This window comes from Euleptes europaea, chromosome 13 (assembly GCF_029931775.1).
Source record: "Euleptes europaea isolate rEulEur1 chromosome 13, rEulEur1.hap1, whole genome shotgun sequence".
In the NCBI taxonomy this organism is placed as follows: domain Eukaryota; kingdom Metazoa; phylum Chordata; class Lepidosauria; order Squamata; family Sphaerodactylidae; genus Euleptes; species Euleptes europaea.
Genome location: NC_079324.1, coordinates 38,757,761 through 38,777,004, shown reverse-complemented (window position 1 = coordinate 38,777,004; position 19,244 = coordinate 38,757,761). Strand labels below are relative to the sequence as shown.

Genomic DNA, 19,244 nt, shown 5'->3' with positions numbered 1-19,244 from the left:
CAGGGTATGAGCTTTCGTGAGCCACAGATCACTTCTTCAGATTTATTGATTGATTTGGACAATTTCTGGGTCACTTTTCAATTAAACAAAAGTGCTCTCCGAGAGAATTGTAAAACTTTTTGCAAAAACTCACTGCAAGCATTAATTCAATATCAATAAAAAGATTAAAACGTTCAGAGGTGGTTTGCCATTATCTGCCTCTGCTCAGGCTTAGAGAATTCTGAGAGAGCTGTGACTTGCCCAAGGTCACCCAGCAGGCTTCATGTGGAGGAGAAACCAACCCTGTTCACCACTTTAGAGTCCACCGCTCATGTGGAGGAGTGGGGAATCAAACCTCGTTCTCCAGATTACAGTCCACTGCTCTTAACCACTACACCACAATGGCTCTCACGAACAGCCATTCAGGGATGCAAACATCTTGCTTGGTTTAGATGTGAAGGAGAAACCTAGCCAGCATTACATACTGTTGGCAACCCATAACTGCAGGCAACCTTCCCCTCAGCCACTTCACGTAGATGTTAGAAAGCAGTATAGGTACCTGAGAGACCCCACAACTGAACTCCCACACAGAGAAACAGCAGCCCCTAGAAATCACCACTTTCATATTCCCGCTGAGCGGAATCATCATAATATATATATATATTTTTTTTAAAAGAATTCATTACAAAAGAAAATAATGCTCTCATATCCCTCAATTGATCAGGACGCCACGTCTGAGGGTATCAAGAGCCACTGAGAAGCCCCTGGAAAAAGCCCATTCTGTATGTGAATGGGTATGTGTATGTCTATATTAAATTTTAAAATGTTAATAAAAAGTATTTTTTTTAAAAGAGCCACTGAGAAGCCCATGAGGAACAAAAGGGTCCCAATCTCCCTGATCATCCACCAAAATGGTTTTAGGATCAAGGCCCGGACTGAAGCGAGATTGGAATGAAGCCACATAATCCATTTCATCTAGAACAGTGATTCCCAGTTTGGTACCCACTGATGTGTTTCCTGATACCAGTTTGATTCTTCCTCCAAAAAGTTTCTTTAAAGCAAAGAGCCAGCCCTGACTTTCTTTCACCTCCTTGGAGCAGGAGATGCTTCAGAAGACCCTGGAGGCATCTCTTTTGGGTCTGTAAGGAGCACTCATTTGGAAATGGCTGCTCCAATCATAGGAGGATGCTTGGCTAATTGTTCCCCTTTGTAGCAGCCATTTTGCAGTGGTCCCCATTACCCTTTCTCAAAACTCCAAAAATGTCCACAGGTTTAACAAGGCTGGGGACATCTGATCTAGAAGTTACTTGGCCACTTTGGCTAAGAATAGGAGATCTGACACACTTTTTCCCAAATCTTGGTGGGTGGTATGCTCATGACAAAACTTTTTTCAAAAGAGGCCTCATTACAGCTTCCTTTTTTTCAAAATTGATGGCATTATGCCTTCTCTCAAAGAAGTGATAGCAATGTTAAAAATACAAGCCACCAGTTTTTCCCAGTTTACTCGCTTCAACCAAGACGGACAGGGGTCAAGAGAACAAGCCATGGCCCAAACAGAACCAAGCATCCCTTCCACATCTTTGGTCATCAGCAGTTGGAACTCCTCCAAAGAAGAGGACTGCCTGGAAACTTCCACATTCACCTAATAGGGGTATCCAGATCAGTAGCGATGCAAGCAATTTTATCCACAAACAACCTAGCAAATAAGGCATGAGTATCTGCCAGGTTCTATACCTTCTACTACAAGATGACTAAGATACAAAAAAGAGTGGCCTAATTTTTCACTGAGCTCTTCTTGTTAAGTAAAAAACAAACAAACAAGCCCCGACTTTAACCATTTTTAAATTGCCATACGCTGCCCTGGACATTCAGGATAGGATATAAGAGCCAGGGCGAGGATTTTTAATAAAATAAACCATGAATAATTCTTCTAGGCCATAGGATGTCGACTGGCAACAGGAGGCCCTCTTAGCTCCCCCCTCCCCGTGCTGATTATAGGGTAGCAGCTGCAGCTCTTTGCAGACCCCCCCCCCACACACACACACACCAAGAATCAAGCACCGCACTTTCTAAAACCTGCAAGTCATCCCAGCACAGCATTCTGGTCTACGAAAAGATGTTAGTTCTATGTTATCGTTTCAATTTGTCTGATATCACCTGTGTTTTTTTTAATTTATTTAGATAAGTTAAGCCCGGTGCTGGAAGGAAGGCAGAACACGTTTACAGTGAGCATGACTAAGCAGTTTGATACTCAATAGGGCGAGGAATAGATGTGTATGCCACATGTGAAAAGACCTATGCACTTCCTGATACCAGGATGATTTTCTTGTAAATGAGCATATTGTCCTCTGAAAAACATTGGGGAAGGTTGCAGGAAGTGTGCCTCTGAACTGCCCCTGCTGGAGGACGAAACCAGGCAAAGCCCGTGTGTGAGTAACATGTCTTTCCTTGTGGGCTTCCCAGCAGCATCTGGCTGGACACTGAGAGAAACAAGATACTGGAGGCATAATGTATCAAACACACATACACACGCACACAAACCCATCTCAGTTTTAAGAAAGGCCATCTCAGCAGACCAAAATACCATGGTCACATAAGCCCCAAAGATGATACCGTGGATGGCTGCTAAGCATGCTGCTAATTGTCATTGCCATCCTGGGAGAACAATGGGGAAACCCATTGGCCCATCACAATTAAATCCCCCCCTTTGACACTTCTGGTGCATGTTGCCCAAAAAAATCTGCACCCCAGGAAAGGCTTTTCAAGCAACCCCCAGGTACTGTGTGCAAAATACATCCAAATCCTAGTAATCACATTTCATTGGCTGAGAAGAGGTGCATAAGGAAGGTTTGCATATAGTCCCCCCACTTCCTGGTTAGTCCCAATCACCCCCCCCTTTCCACTGAAAGCTTGTGTTATTCTATAATAGAAACGGTGTGTTTTATCTTCTCTTGGAACTTTACTATTTTCCAAGATTTCCATTCATGCCTATACTTCTGTGCTTAGAAATAAACTTTATACTTTTAGGATTTAAAAAAAAAAAAAAAAACCCTAAGAGAAGTCACTCCCCCCATGACCCAGGCCACCACAGAATGCTATAAAATCTGTGAACTGTTAAAGGGTGACTCCATGTCTGGCAAGGACTAGAACCGGCCCGGGGTCCTTTTGGGAGGAAGAGAACCCTCCCCAACAGACACCTACCTCTGTCAGATGGCTTAATGTCAGACGGCCATTCAGAGTCCAAAGAATTATAGTATTTGACAGCAGTGGCCCCAGCAGCATGAAAAGGAATGTGAGAACATTTCTCTCTTGAGAGAAGCAGATGGGCCCTCAGTCTGACCCCCCAGCAAGGCCTATGAGAGTAAGTTCTTTTGTTTTTTTGTTTGTTTTTTATTCATTTTTCTAATAGGAGGTACAGAAAAGAAGGGGAAGAGACAGATGGGGCAAATTTAACATTTCATTATCCTATCCGTGCCCAGAGTAGCCTGTCCCTCACCCCACAGTGAAACCTCATATAAAAGTACAAAATGTAACTAAGAATTCCAAACTCATTGATGCTTTAGACTCAACTGATAACAAAATTTGTAAAACTAAGCCTGTTTGTTGAAAATAAGTTCTTTTGTTTTGCACCGAGCAGACAACAAGGATGATGCCACTTCAACATGTACCCCCTCACACACACTGAAAGCTTTCAATGTGCCAAGTTACATGCAGCCCACATCACATAGGACAGTGTTTGGTGCATGCTTCAGAGAGCCAGAGGAAACAGCAGCTTCACCACTGGTGTACATGGAGTCAAAATCCCTGAGTGCTATCATCTCACAGGCGTACTACACATTTATTCTTCCCTAGAAGTCAGGGCTGCTCTGACTGCCTAAGTGATCGTCACATGGAAGGGGGCACTGTTATTTTCAGGGATGCCAAGGAAGCAGCATGGCAATGCGGGAGGCACAGTCCAGGCTCCCCTGCAACCTGGCAAAGGATGCAGAGTGCAAATCTCAGCTTGCACACCCACCACCAACTGTGGAATGACGAACCTTCTTGGGCTGCAGCTGACAGATTATGAGGTGTAGCCGCCTGGCAAAATATCTTGGTGTGGTCCTGGAAAGAGCCCAGAACCAAGCCAACTGGTGCTAAACCAGCTGTGGCTGCCAGGGGATTTGCCCAGACTCCAGAGCTTGAAAGAGAGGAACTAGCAGCAGAAACTAGGCGGACCACAAGCACAGCCCTGGCCTGCCTGCAGGGAGTGGAAAATTTCCTGCTGGTAAAGGCCTTGCCCAGCCTCTGCGTTGTGGGCGGAGATTTTGTCTATAAAGGCCTCAAGGAAGCAGGAAGCCTGCCAGAGATCAGCACGACGCTTCTGGCTGCCAAGATCTCCCCACTGCTGACCATGGGCAAGAAAGTTGCTGTTGTCCTCTCGGGCTGCGGGGTGTATGATGGGAGCGAAGTCCACGAGTCTTCAGCTGTCCTGGTGCATCTCAGCAGGGATGGCGCCCAGGTAAGACACCCCTTGCACTGTGGGGGGCAGTCCAAGCTCTTCCAACTTCCGAGAATGCAAAGTTGGTTGAAGGGCTAAGTGTGCTGTTCATTCTGACGAGATTGTCATTCTTTCTTCAGCTGCTAGACCGGTGCCAATTGCTTCATAGGCTCTCTCGCGGTTGTTGGGAAAGTTTCAACCATCTGTTTCCCTTTCAGGGTGCCCCACAACCCAGCCTTTTTCCCAGCAGAAGAAATCTTGCCATTCATTCTGACCAGGCTGCCTGTTCGTATGTGCAATTTCTTTAGCTGAGCAAGCTTTTAATCTGCTTCTACTGTGTGGAGAAGGCAGAGGAGAAATTCGGCTTCAATGGAGAGAGTCGACTTTTACCTGCTTTGCCATGATGGGGCTACTACCCAAACATGACCTTCCCTGCTCCCTGGGAGGGGCAGGTTCATTAAAATAGGGGGCAAATTTTGTGGGCAATGTTTCCTCCACTAAGGTTGATTGATGGCACTGCAGGACAGATGGGCAAGCTGTGGGGCTTGATCACTCCACTATGGTGCCTCCAACCAGGCTTCCTGTGCTTTTTACTGTGGGGGGGGGGCAGATTCAATATTTTAACCCCCTGACTTATGTAGTGGTGTGATGTCAAAAGGAAAGCAGTTGAAGATGGCATGCACATTTGGGCCACCGTAGGTTTTTCGCTCAAGTAACAAAAGCCAGTTTAAGCCTCACTTCTGAAAAAGCCCAGCCTCTCACACAGACATAAAAGGCTACCTTACTGGGTTAGACACAGGTCCATTCTGTTTCCAAGAACAGCCAGATGCTCCAGGGAGCCTACATGCAAGATGTTAAAGGGAAGACAAGCCTTTGTGGTTTGTCCTTAGCAGCTGGGAGTCAAAGGTACACTTTGTGCATCGACAATCTTTTCAGCTGCTATAGTTAATACACACATGAAGCTGCCTTATAGTGAATCAGACCCTTGGTATAAAGTCAGTATTGTCTACTCAGTCCAGCAGTGGCTTTCCAGGGTCTCAGGCTGAGGTCTTGCACATCACCTACTTGCCTAGTCCCTTTAACTGGAGATGCCAGGGACTGAGGCTGGGACCTTCTGCAATGCCAAGCAGATGCTCTACCACTGAGCCACAGCCCCTCCCCATTAGACATTGAGAGGCCTTTCTTCCTTCATAAATCTGAATCTCTTTACTCACCTGGTTTGTAATCTTGGAGTAGCACCTAGTAGACATACATTTAGATCAGGGATTTATTATTTTATTGTATTAAAAACAACTGATAGCTTTAACATTGTTTTTTGTTTTGTTTTTTTGAATGATATCACATTTTGCTGGTCTTTGACTGTAAATAAATTTGAATTTACTCACCCAAACCAGCAGTAATTCCAGTGGGGTGGCTATACTGGTCGGTTCCAGCAAAACTAAAACAGGAATCTTGTGACACCTAAAAGATTAAGAACATTTTATTCCTGTATTCATGGACTCTTCTTCAGATGCAATGAATGGATCCTCAGTAGGCAGTTATTTTACATAGGAGGAATGGAGGGGAAAACAGCAGGGTGATGAAATGCAAAAAAAAAAAAAAAAAGATATCATTCCCTAGTTATGTTAAACCTAGTTTACATCTGTAATGAATGAGGAGTCCCAAGTGTTGCTAAGATGGTTAACACTTCTAGTAAGAAATCCCATGTTCCCAAAGCAGCAGTAGTTAACTCAGAACAGCAGAGGTTTTGTGTGTGTGCATGTGTGTGTGTGTAGTGATGTCAAGTTGCAGCCGACCTATGGTGATCCCATAGGGTTTTCAAGGCAATAGATGTTCACCGGTCAGATCAGCAGAGGTTACCTATGAATAAGCTTACATAGGATTGTGCTGCATGTTAGCAGTTTTTAATCTGTGATGGCTAAAAAGCTTCAAACTTGCTGTATACCAATCTCATTTCTTACCCCCCTCCCTCCAATCTTCTGTGAAGTTTCAGGCTGTGAGGGTTTTCCAAACCACTTTTGTTTTATTCTTGGGGACCCTCTTGTGGAAGATAGCAGTATTGCTGTTCCTGAGAGCAGTTAAGACAGGGGTGTCAAACTCATGGGGGCCGGATCTGACATAAATGTCACTTGGTCGGGCCAGGCCATGCCTCGCCAGCCCAGATTGGGACTGGAGTGGGTGGCTTCCTCAGTTGGCTCGTGGGCCGGATAAGAGCGCTCAAGGGGCCGGATCCGGCCCTCGGGCCTTATGTTTGACACCCCTGAGTTAAGAGATCAAACAAGACTATTCTTGCAAATTGTAGCTCCTTCTTCCTTAATTCACCTTTTGACATGTACGGAAAGGAGAAGAGGTTTAACCCTTCCATCACCACCCAATTTCACAATTGGCTCTACTTGACTGCCGTTGACACTTTAAAGGAGAAAATGGGTGTTTTAAACCAAGCACCCTTGTACAGTCAAAGGGAATGCCTATCTCCTGGATAAGCAAGCTGCCAGTTCCTTTGCAGAATTCCCCCACCTCACCCACTGCTTTCTGAAAACTCTGAAAGGAATAGCCACCTTCCTCACTAGTATGACTCATGGACAACGTTCCACTACCCCTTTAGCAGGCAGAAACTGCCGCTTCCCCCATCATGGTAGCTCCAAGCTGGAAAAAGCTTCTTCCGCTGGCTTCCTGCCTGCTCTGCAGTTATTAAAGTTTGCAGAGCCTCTGTGCAGAAATAAGGTGGCAAGAATAGTCAAAGCCCTGTCTACCGACCCTGCTTATCAGCAGAATGTCAAGATCAATATGGTGGTCTTTTTCCAGGCAGAAATTTATGCTCCGAACATCGACCAAATGCACGTGGTGAACCACATCAAAGGGCAGCCAACTGAGGAGAAACGCAACGTCTTGGTGGAGAGTGCCAGGATCGCCAGAGGCAACATCAAAGATCTGGCCACGCTGAACGTGAAGGAACTAGATGCACTCATCATCCCAGGTAGGAGGAGCCGCCTGTGTTTAAATCATGTCCCCTGTATGGCAATAGGCCCTGACCAAGAGCTTCAGAACGGAGATGATGGCATTGGGTCCTCCTGGGCTCTCACGTTCTCTTCCTAATCGGACACATCACTGATATGACTGGCATCCTGTTTGAACCCAGTTTCCTGTCCCCAGGTGGCTTTGGAGTGGCTAAAAACCTTTGCTCTTGGGCCGTGCACGGGAAGGACTGTACAGTCTGCAAACCCGTGGAAGATACCATCAAGGCCTTCCACGCTGCCAAGAAGCCCATAGGTCTGTGCTGCATCTCTCCCGTGCTGGCAGCCAAAATTCTCCCCGGATGCGAGGTCACCGTTGGGCAGGACGCAGAATGCGAGAAGTAAGTGCCACCACTGGCTGGGGGTGGGGGACCGTGGGCGGCTCCGTTTCAACATCCTGCTGAGCCTGGCCTTCTGAGGCTCGTTTTGAGCTGCAAAGGCAGCACAGACGCTGCCTGGTCAACTCTCAAGCCATAAAAGGAACTGTGAGGGGAGGAGGTGTCAGCCCGAGGACATGGTGGCAGGGACTAGTACAGCTGTAGATGGTGCATGCAAAATTATGCAAAATAAGGAGAGGAGACAGACATGCATGCAGAACTGGCCCAACACAGTTCTCCCCAAATAAATTCTCTAAAGCTGTCCAAGTTAACTATGAATGACCATCAAGACTGTCTCCTTTGCCAGAACTGGTCCCCTCTCTGTCTACCTCAGCAGCAGTTTTTTCAGATACAAGTCTAGCCTACACAGTATCCTGATAACCCCAGGGGGAAATATCACCATCTCCTTGAGAGCCAGCGTGGTGTAGTGGATAAGAGAGGTGGAGTCTGATCTGGTGAACTGGATTTGTTTCCCCACTCCTGCTCATGAAGCCAGCTGGGTGACCTTGAGCTAGTCATGCTCTCTCAGCCCCACCTACCTCACAGGGTGTCTGTTGTGGGGAGGGGAAGGTGATTGCAAGCCGGTTTGATTCTCCCTTAAGTGGCAGAGAAAGTCGGCATATAAAAACCAACTCTTCTTCCTCTCAGCCCTGTCCAGATTTTCCATAAGTGAGCCTAGCCCCTGACACAGGCCCGCCTGAAAACTCTCCCTACCTTCTCACTTCTGCCTCCACAGGTGGCCCTATGCCAAGACCGCCAGTGCCCTGAAGGAGATGGGCTGCAAACACGTGAACAAAAATGTCGATGAGGTCCACGTGGATGTGAAGAACAAGCTGGTGACCACGAGCGCTTTCATGTGCAATGCGCCCATCCACACCATCTACGAAGGCGTTGGAAAGATGGTCAAAGAAGTGCTAAAGCTTGCTTGAAGACCCGAGGGGAAGTGGTGTGCTGGAAACAGGCTGCACTCCTCACTTTACCCCTGCTGGTGAAAAGCTCTGACCACTTCATGGGGAGGTCAGTGGGAATAATTTGGGTTAAAGGGACGTCTCCAGCCCTTCCATGCGTCTGCCATCCTTGGGTCCTGCCCCACATCACCTATTCTCCCCTTCCCTATTCCCCCACATCACCTATTCTCCCCTTCCGGAGCCAACTCGTGTCTTGCAAACAGCAGCCCTGCCTCCAAATTAGGCCCCGTTTGAGGAGGAGGTTGGAAAGAGGCCATTCATCTTGGTAGCGCCACTTCTCCCCTCTCCTCCAACCATTTCTGCCTGCTGCATTATGCTCATTGTCACAGACTGTGAAGAACCCACTGGGACAGAGAAGGTGGACGTTAACATGATGGCCGTATGTTAAGAGGGCTGGATGATGGTTAACAGCCGATTATCACCATGCAGAAGGCATGTTGGTGTGTTCCCCCCTTTCCCCCATAAATTCCACAAATAAAACTGGAACCATGCTAGACCGGCAGTCTTATGCTTATTTTGTGCAGGGGGGAGGTAAGGGTTTTTTTTAAAAAAAGGTTTGGAGGACCACAAGTCTGAGTTAGGGCCCAAGCCTTCCAGAACAAGGTCTACCTTGAAGGGCTGTTTAAAGAAAGCAGAACTCTCTCCCCTACGCAATCAATAATGATGTGCAGGCAGGATGAAGTTAACAATCAGTTGGTGTGGGGGGAGAATGCCTGGGCTGAGAGCACAGAATGCCCCCTCTGTTCTGCCCTTTGGTTTCAAATAATGGCCAGCTGCCTGGGATTTGTATGCCAGCGAAGGAGAGGATGAAAGCGAACCGCAGGCTCCTTTTGCTTCTGGGAGGGATGGAAATTCTTGCAGGCAGCTCTGCTCCCCTGTTCTGTGAAGAGCAGGCAGAGCAAAAACGATGGGTTGGATCCAGCCAGCTTTTTTGTTCAGACTTGCTCAATTCTCCTCCATCCTGTCACCCCTGTCTCACACGGCTTTTTTCTGTGCAGGCCCCATGATCCCCAGCATAGCCTTTTCCATACACCAAGAACCCACAATGAAACAGCTCTGAGAATTTTTAATGATTATTTTTATGGATATAGAGGGTGTATGTCTAAATCTAATGTTGGTTATTATTGAAAAATAATAAAAATATATTAAAAAAGAAGAAGAAAAGAAACAGCTCTGAGATGACATAAAGCATTTAATGTGAATTGAGTACATACTAGGAGCTAAAAAGCTACAGCCTTTCCTTCCTCCCACTGATCACGCTCCACTACCACCCCTCCGACTGTCAATGCATCTGTAATTCCCAAATAAAGACCACCGTCATCTCCTTGGCTCCTTGAAGAATAGGGAAGGCTGGAGGGGGAAAGGGCAGAGCTTCCCAGCTCTTACAGCCATGTTCAAGTGAGAGAGAGAAAGTCGATATTAATTGCCAACTTTCTTCAGTATCTTCACAAACTCCTGCTCATTCACCTCCCCATCTCCATCCAAATCAGCTTCATCAATCATTTCCTGCAGGGCAGAAAAGGAGTCAGACTGCAGCCCTGCAGCTTGCAGAGAAGACAACGGTAGCAGGTGTGTGTGTGCGTATATATATATAGAGAGAGAGAAAGAGAGAGACAGAGACAGATATACAGACAGATATCAGGAGAAAGTGAGAAAATGCCCCTTATAGAAAAATGCAGATGACATTCCCCATCCCCCCCCTTTGGAGAGCCAAAAAGAGCAGCAATGCTCCTGGCAGGTGATCAACAAGAGAAGAGCAAAAGATGCTCATTCCTCCCCTTCCCACATGATTCCTGCTAGGTTTATGTATATTTAGTGTTCAGAGCCATCCTCAAGCCGTTCAGAAATTAGCCCCACATTCTGGCCCCTTACTGAAACAATAAACCCACTTTCATACCAGTGCACATCAAAGGGATGGGACTGGAGTCCAACAGGTAGCTGATGAGCTACAGGTAGTTTCACCAGCTGCTGCAGAGCAGCTTGTGCCTTCCCCTAGAAGGCCTGGGGAAAATATCCCAAAAAAGATCTGCTCTAGGCTTTGTTTTTTTTTAAAAAAACAACAACTTTCATTTCATAGAATTTTCTTCTGTGCTGCTTAGTTGATAGTTTTATTTCTGAAGTTCTTCCTAATCTACATTCTGTTTCTGGGACAGAATAAAACTTGGTAACCTGCTGGGTGGAGGCAGGACTAGCTTGGGATAATTTTCATTATTCAGAACAGGCTGGCAGCCCTAGATTAAGTTCATCCATTGACAAAGAGCCTGAACCTCCCCACTGCACGAGGAACTCTGGGGCTCCTGCATCAGGCACCCTTGTCCCAGGATGAGAGAAGGGCAGCCCTTCCTCCTCTTGCTCTTCCCCCTTTGCTAAATCCAGCAACCAGCTAATTCAGCCCCTTTGGAGGAAGAAGACATGTGGCCTCGCCTGTTCACTACACAAGTGGTTCCATGCTACCCACATATGCGTGCACACACACACACACACACACACACACTTTGCACCAAGAAAATGTGAAGAGTGTGCTGTTGCCCTCTGGACTCCACAAGATAATGGTGTGTGTGGGGGGGGGGGAGATGACACACAAAGGAGATGACACACCCTTCCCTCTATTTCATTAAAGACAGAACTGCGGCTCTTATGCCTGGAGGATAAAAGCTAGTTCCCAGCCACCAGGGCAAGACAACACTGCCCCACTCACCTGCAATTCTTCGTCTGTCAGTTTCTCCCCTATCTCACTGGCAATCTGCTTGAGGTTCTTGAAAGAGATTTTGCCACTCTTGCTATCCTCAAATAGTTTGAAGGCTTTGAGCATTTCTTCTTTGGGATCTATTTGTGACTGAAAACAGAAATGCAGGACAAAGGCTCACACCCAGACCTCTGAATTCTACTGCCATCCCACTCTTCTCAAGCTCAGAAGCCAAGAACAAGCATTACCTTGAGCTCAGTTGCTGCTAATGTTTCCTTTACACTGAAACATTTTGCTCACACACTGGGAGGGATGCAGGTGAGGGGAGAACTATCTTTGACACTCGTTTTGCCTGGCTTGGCCTACCAGCTAAAATTTGGCTTCAGCAGGGGGACAGCTGCTCGTCCCCTTGGCCTCTGGCTGTGGCCGTGAATGCCTTTTAACAGCTTCAACTGGTCAGCTAGCTGCGGCCTTTCCTGGGCAGAAAAGGTCTGGCCATTGTGGTGCATGCCCTAGTCACATCTAGATTAGATTACTGCAGTGTGCTCTGCGTGGGGCTGCCCTTTAAAAAAAAGCTTGGAAGTTTCAGTTGGTGCAGAATGATGCAATGAGGCTGTTGACTGCTCATACGGACCATCTCACTCTAGTCTTGGCCTGTCTAAACTGGCTCCCAATTTGTTTCTGGGCCCAATTCAAGGTGATGCTGTTGACCTTTAAAGTCCTATATGGCCTGGGACCAGCATACCTGAAGGACAGTCTGCTGTACAAACCTTCCTGATCACTAAGGTCATCTTCTGAGGCCCTGCCTTCTGGTATTAGGCAAGACAGTCTTTTCAGCCATAGCATCAAAACTAGGGAGTTCTCCCCCAGGGATATTCACCTGTCCTGTTCTGCCAGGGGATAAAGACTTTCTCTTTCATCTGGCCTTCCCTCAACAATCCCTCCTACCTGCTCTACGTTTTAAGTACTGTTTTTGTGTGATTTTAATATGAATTTTAGTTTTGATTTTAATTGTTTTAATGAATCGTTTTAATGCTATGTTTTTACCATGCTTTATTTTACTTGTTATCCACCTTGGTGGCCCTCATTGAGCACAATGGCAGCATACAGATTTTGTAAATAAATAAAGTCCATAGCTCTTGAATTTACTGGCAAACATCTGGATTTGCATTCCCCTCATTCAATTTTGTTGCTGTTTAGAAATACCTGCATCATTAGAAACTGCAGCAGAAATCCCAAAGAAACATCATAGGATCTGTGCTGCCCACCCTGACCTGCATGGCGCAGGCGAGCCCAATCCTATCAGATCTTGGAAGCTAAGCAAGGTTGGCCCTGATCAGTATATGCATGGAAGACCACCAAGGGAGTCCAGGGTCACTACGCAGAGGCAGGCAATGGTAAACCACCTCTGTTTATAATATTTTGCCTTGAAATCTCTACAGAGTCACCGTAAGTCAGCTGTGACTTGACGGCACTTTCCACTACTACCAATGTGCTGCCCCCTTGCTTTGTTCTTGCTCTGATCCCCCCTTCCCATTTCTGCATCCATCTGAAAAGGGGGCACTGCTGAGCCATAAAGCCATCTGCCACAGTAAATCTGACAGTCCCTGTGGAGCCACGAGACCCTTAAAGAAGAAAATTTCTAATTATATATACTGTTGAATGACAGATATACCATTTTTTGAGTCATCACAGAATAAAAGGCGTCGAAGCCAATTTTCCCAGTTCCTTCTTTATCCACTTCGAGTACAATTCTCTTGAGCTCTTCTTTCGTGGGTTGGAACCCCAGCGCTCGTATGGACACCTGCAAACATTACAAGAAAAGCATCAACAGACAAAGGAAAGACAAGTCACTAACAGAGATACTTGAACGTTTGCTCCAACAGGGCAAACGGCAGGTCCCCAGGGCTGTTTCTGATAGGGAAAACAGTGTGAGGGGAGAAGGCAACTCCCCCCTCCCAAGCCTGAACCAAATAAGACCTCCATCCATGCACCTCATATTTGAAGAAAAGGGAAGGGGATACAGACTCAAACTTCTCTTCAAGGCACTCCGAGTGTTTTGTGTAAACGAGTTCTTAGTTAATACAGTGCTGTGTTTGATTTGCTCTCCTTTTTGCTAGAACAGTAAAGTATTACCACTCCATGTACAGGCAAACCACCAGACAGTACTTTGGAAGTACCCCCATTTAACTGGTGATAATACTTTAGCTAATGTTAGAAGATTCTAAATCAATTCAACATGGACTTTGTGTTCAATGACACTTAAATGACCTAAGAAAACATAGAAAGGATTGAAGGGGATATGGTCAGGTAGTCCTGGATGGACTTCAGAAAGAACTTTCCTCAAAAATTCTCTTAAGGCAATCCTGCCACATACAAATACAGCCTGCATTTCTAACTTTTTCCCTTACTACATTTAGTTTTCTTTGTTTAGGTGGACTCATATAACCACAGCAGAAGAGCTTTTCCATAGGGGCAGCATCTTTCTATGATGTTTGGCCATAAAATGCAGAATGAGCTGTTTTTTTCTCTCAATCACATTTGAATGTTACCTGGGTACACCTCACTTTGTACTTCCTGACCTTTGACTGGCAATTTATATTTTTTTTCTTCGTAACCTCATATATATATATATAAACATCTACATAGTAAGAACCGTTACACGTTATCTCCCCAAAGGGGCTCTAGTTCACAAAGGTTTAGGCTGGAATAAAATCTTATTAGTCTTGCAATGAGATTCCTGTTCAGTTTTGCTGCAACATACAAAGGTGGCTCTGGCTATCCCTCTGTAATTACTGTAATTACTGAAATAAACAACGGATTCCACGTTGAACTTTCAGCATACGGGAAGCAAATAAAACCAAGGAACTTGCCTTCAGGTCTTTCACGTCAATGGTCCCTGTGCCGTCAGAATCCAGCAGGTCAAAAGCGTCTCGCATTTGCTGCTTTTGGTCTGCAGTGAGTTCAAGCTTGGGGCCAGTCCTTCGTTTCTGAGCCATCCCTCCTACTAAGGATTCCTTGGCCTTAGAAGCCTGGAGAGGGTCAACACCAAAACAAAAGACACCACTGAGAGTCCTTCCTCCAATTGTGAGAGGCAACCCGTCCCAAACAATGTTCATCCCATGCTTTGGGCCCAACATAGTTGAGCAAAGTCACATCTGCTCCCAACAGACCAGAGTAGAGGTTACTGAGACAAATGAGAGGACTCTGGGGGTGGCTCGGTGATAGAGCATCTGCTTGGCATGAAGAAGGTCCCACATTCAATCCCCAGCGCCTTCATTTAAAAGGACTAGATAGTAGGTGGTGTAAAAGACCTCTGCCCAAGTTCCCTGGAGAGCTGCTGCCAGTCTGAGTAGACAATACTGACCGTGATGAATCAATGATCTGATTCGGTACAAGGCACTTTCGTGTGTGTTCATATGTGACTGTAGATGACTCAGGATTTTTCTGTCTAGAGGTCCAGAGGGAAGATTCCCCGACAGCTCGCTGTGTATAGTCAAGTAAACGCACCTTAACTGCATCCATTTTCTAAATCACTGCAAAAGCTTTTCCAGTTGCAAAGCAACTAATAAACCCATTAAACAAATACAGCACAGCTTCTACCTTTTGAGATCTTCAGGGAAAGGCTGTGCTCCAATTCTCAGCTACTCATTAGACAAGATCCAGGACAGTAGAAGCAGTCTTTTCAATAGTGGCCCCATCCCAAGTGAGTCACAAGACAAGCATTTTTACACCCAGTGGAGGGCACCCTCTGGGTACATTTTATCATGTCTGCTATATGCTGTACCCAGAAAACTGATGTGCATTTTATTAAAAATTGTGTTTATTAATAAACTTTAGAGCAGGGTTGCACTGCACTGGGGGGTTCTCTTTGCCCCTTTATTAATAAACAGCTTGTTAATCTCATCAGTGCTGCAAAGTAGTGAATTTATTTCAGTGTCCAGCACATGCAACGTGAATACAAGCAGTGCCCCCCAAGGGGTGCTTATCGCTTCCTGCAGTAAGCTTCACCTTGGTAAGATGTGCTCTGCAGGGCTCCTGTCTTTGTTCTGATAGGGGCCTGGAGTTCTCCTGGATGGAAATGATCCCTAGACCTTGGAGAATAGTTGCACTGGGGAAAATGGCAGTTTTGGTTGGTGGACATTATGGCATCACCCCCACCCACCACCGAGCACCTTCCCTTCCCCAAACTCCGCCCTCCACTGGTACCATCCACAAATCTCCAGGAATATATCTTTTTTTTTAAATAAAATTTTTATTTTTTCCAAATTAGTTCACATTCAGTTACAAATATCCATTAACAAATTATGTAATCTAACAAATTCTATCTTGTCATTTAACTAATATATATATATCTGACTTCCCCCCTCCCCTCCTCTATCCATTTGTTATCATTGTTACTCTCTTTGTATTTATTGTCTAATTCTTTATAATAAATCACCTGTATCTATCTCCAGGAATATCTCAACCTAAAGTTGGCAACCCCAGAGGACACTTTACAGCTGCTCAGGAGTACAAAGCAGGTGAAGCAGCGCGGTAAGGGCCAGGAAAGCTTCTCCGGCCGAATTTCTGCCTACCGTTTGCACACTGCTAAATGCAGAACTGAGTACCGAACGGCCGTTGGGAGCGGCTCTGACGCGTTCACACTGGCCCCGCCCACACCATCGAGCCACGCCCCCTCAGGCCACATATGCTCACCGACGCGCAGTCGCCTGACTGAGGCGGAGTTCGATCGCCAGCCACGCCCACAAAATGGCGTTGCCCCTTTCTTCTAGGCAGGTAAAGGGGCTGAAGTGCTTAACGCTAGCAGCCCCGCACTCGTCCTCTTACTCGCCTTCCTCTCCCATCCGCCGCCCTGGCTGGCCGGCGGCGTCTTAGAGAGAACAAGAGACTCGCCTGCTCGAGAACGGGGTGGAACCCACAACATTCCATTTGCTGGTCATTGGTCCCGCCGTTACTATGCCAACCGGATGGATAGGCGGGAAGAACTTTTTCCGGAAAGCGGCTGTCTAAAAAGCGTGAATGGCTCGTGCAGACAGTCGCAGTAGCGACTTTATGGTGAGGCTTGGTGTGTGTGTGGGGAGGAGGTATAGTTAGCTCACGGCCCTCGTCCAGGAAACGCTGCGGGGCCCTATTTATAAGGCGCATAAGCTAGAAATGGGTTTTTGCTGCCCCTTGCGGAACGAAGGCCAGGGAACAGCCCCATCAAACGCAATGGCCCAGTGCAGAATTTCATCAAGTACACGTAGTCGGGCCCTTTGCCGTAGTAGAAAGGAGCTGTAGTACAGGACTGACTCACCGCCTGCCAACACTTCCCCTTAAATCGATCCCTAGAGACCGTGCCACTGGGGATTTGATTCGAACTACTTCACAACAGCTATCTTACAAGGGAAGCGAAGGACCTACCCCACCCAAAATGAAAATACTGAAAGAGCTAAGGGAGAATGGAGGGTCTTCCCATCTCAACCAGGAAAATGCTCCCACCATCTATATCAAAATACTTTTTTTCTCTCGCACAAGCCAGTGAGCATTTGGACCCCAAACGTTTGGCTTCAGTTAGATTCTCCCTCATAAGACCCTTATCACAAAAATTAGTAGGTGCCAGTAAAGGCTACCCATTTTACTTCCAAGTGGTGTAGTGGTTAAGAGCGGTGGTCTGATTTGGAGAACCAGGTTTGATTCCCCACTCCTCCACATAAAGCCAGCAGGGTGAACTTGGGCTAGTCACAGTTCTCTCAGCCCCACCTACCTCACAGTGTCTGTTGTGAGGAAGGGAAGGAGATTGTAAGCCCGTTTGATTCTCCTTAAAAGGTAGAGAAAGTCAGCATATACAAACCAATGCTGCTGCTTCTTAATTACTATCTGCGGGCTAGGCAAGGATGCAAACACCATACACAGTCAAGCATCACACTAGACCGGTGATCAGGTGAAGCCAAAGACTGCCATTTCATGACTTGCCACTCCACCCCAGACATTTACGGCAGCCACAGCACACTGAAAACGCTTAACCGTTGCACAGGAACCTCTTATTTTCTGTCGTGCCCCCAAGGTCTTTCAGCTGTACTTTTTCATATTGAGGGAGATAAGACTGCTGGTGCTGACCCATAGGTTTCAGTTCTCATTTAGAATCATTACCAAGAAAAGTAGATTTCAGACCCAAACCACCCCAATGATGACAACACAGCAGAAGCCAGTGATTTTCATTTGTATTTGTCATACAGTTATCTGGAAACAAGAGCTGATACAGTGAGCAAGCAGAAGTAAAACAGCTGCACTCTCAAAGAGGGAAATTCCCTTCTTCACTCTCATCTTAAAACTACACACAGTGGTTAATCTGTTGAGGACACACAGTTTCTAAATTAATAATGTCTACTCCAAATTTAATCCAGGTGTATGTGTACCCAAGCTGCAACAACAGCTCCTAAGGAGTCCTCTCAATAAGAGGCAAGAGTTAGCCACCTGCCATAACAAGCAACACGTTGCTGCTGTAGAGGAGTGATTTGAGCATAGGACCTCAGGTGTCTTGCTCAACTGAACTGCTACTAAAACAGACCACTGGCACGCCAGTCAAGCATATCTCAGGGTTAAATACCTGCATCTAATGGAGTGTTGGGACCAGCATGTGTAGGGAACTGTTCTCTAATATCCAATACCAAGTACCCGTGTGCAGCACAACCAACCAGTGACACTGCTTTGTTTAGAACCTGCAGACAAAGCAGGTGAAGAGATTTAGAATGGTTCCTTCCTGTTCATTTAATATGTAAATTAAATGTCTTGCACTCTCAAATCAAAAGTTCCTGGAGTTCTCCCAAGAGACACACCATAGTAAAAGCTGTTCCAACTGGAGGCAGACACTGAAAAGAAAATCCATACTTACCTGGGATTGCATTTGTGCTGAAGTGAACAGAAGAGTTGCATTTTTAAAAAGGAAGCCTAGAAAAGCACGTCTAGAGGCCAATGGCCAAATACATCAGTTTTGACAAGGAGGAACAGTGAAACATGTTTAATGGGCCAAACTGGACAAAAGCTTTTATTTTTATTTTTATAAAGTATTTGCTACAGTGGCTAGGCCTGCACCTCTGTAGCTGGTATCATTCCTGAAGAATATGCATTTGGCACCAAGTTGTGTTCTCTCCATGTATAGGGGGGAGGGATGGGAGAGGAGAAAAAGCTTTAAATTGAATGTACTTTTTGTGCAGAGAAAAGATGCCATCTTGAATTTAATTTACACAGATGAAGCTTTAAAAATCCTCTTCTAATTCAAGATGGCACAGAAAAGTCCACAAAAGTGAAATCAAACAGTAATAAAGCTGATACGCTTAAGTGGTTTATAAAACCTATAAAAAAGCTTCACCAGCCGACACCCTCCCCTTCTGTAGAGCTCAGAAAAATATCTCTGGGAGGAGCAACCCTCACTAGCCGGAAATCTTGCCAAAGGAACCCCACATACGTACCAACAGGAATACCTGAAAACCAAATATTAAAACGCTCCAATTCCAAATCGATGCAGGAAGAGAAAAATCTAATTCACAGGAAAACTGAACCCATGAAATCACAATTGCCTGGGCATTTCACACCTTTCCCTGCAGGCACACAACAAGGCCACACAGCTCAACTGCAAACTCCCCACGGGATACAAAATTCCTCATCTCCCCGTCATGCAGGAGATGAGTCCGGCTGTGCTCTTTGATTACTACCATAGATCACATCTGTTAAGAATAGCAAGCAGATTAAGCAGTTATG

The 19,244-nt window shown here is 46.1% G+C and overlaps 2 protein-coding genes across 2 annotated transcripts; one reads left to right on the top strand and one right to left on the bottom strand.

Moving 5' to 3' along the window:
- The first annotated feature begins 4,321 nt into the window (after nt 1–4,321).
- LOC130486260 (glutamine amidotransferase-like class 1 domain-containing protein 3, mitochondrial) lies at nt 4,322–8,804 on the top strand. Its single transcript, XM_056859499.1, has 4 exons — nt 4,322–4,477; nt 7,262–7,433; nt 7,610–7,811; nt 8,584–8,804. The coding sequence occupies exons 1-4, from the start codon at nt 4,370–4,372 to the stop codon at nt 8,774–8,776; spliced, it is 675 nt and encodes a 224-aa protein (XP_056715477.1). The 5' UTR covers nt 4,322–4,369; the 3' UTR covers nt 8,777–8,804.
- Nucleotides 8,805–10,226: 1,422 nt separating this feature from the next.
- LOC130486261 (centrin-2-like) lies at nt 10,227–14,529 on the bottom strand. The gene is made up of 4 exons (XM_056859500.1): nt 14,375–14,529; nt 13,177–13,305; nt 11,514–11,651; nt 10,227–10,321 (listed from the first exon to the last, which is right to left on the bottom strand). Exons 1-4 carry the CDS (start codon nt 14,498–14,500, stop codon nt 10,235–10,237), a joined length of 480 nt encoding a protein of 159 aa, XP_056715478.1. The 5' UTR covers nt 14,501–14,529; the 3' UTR covers nt 10,227–10,234.
- Between the last annotated feature and the right edge of the window lie 4,715 nt (nt 14,530–19,244).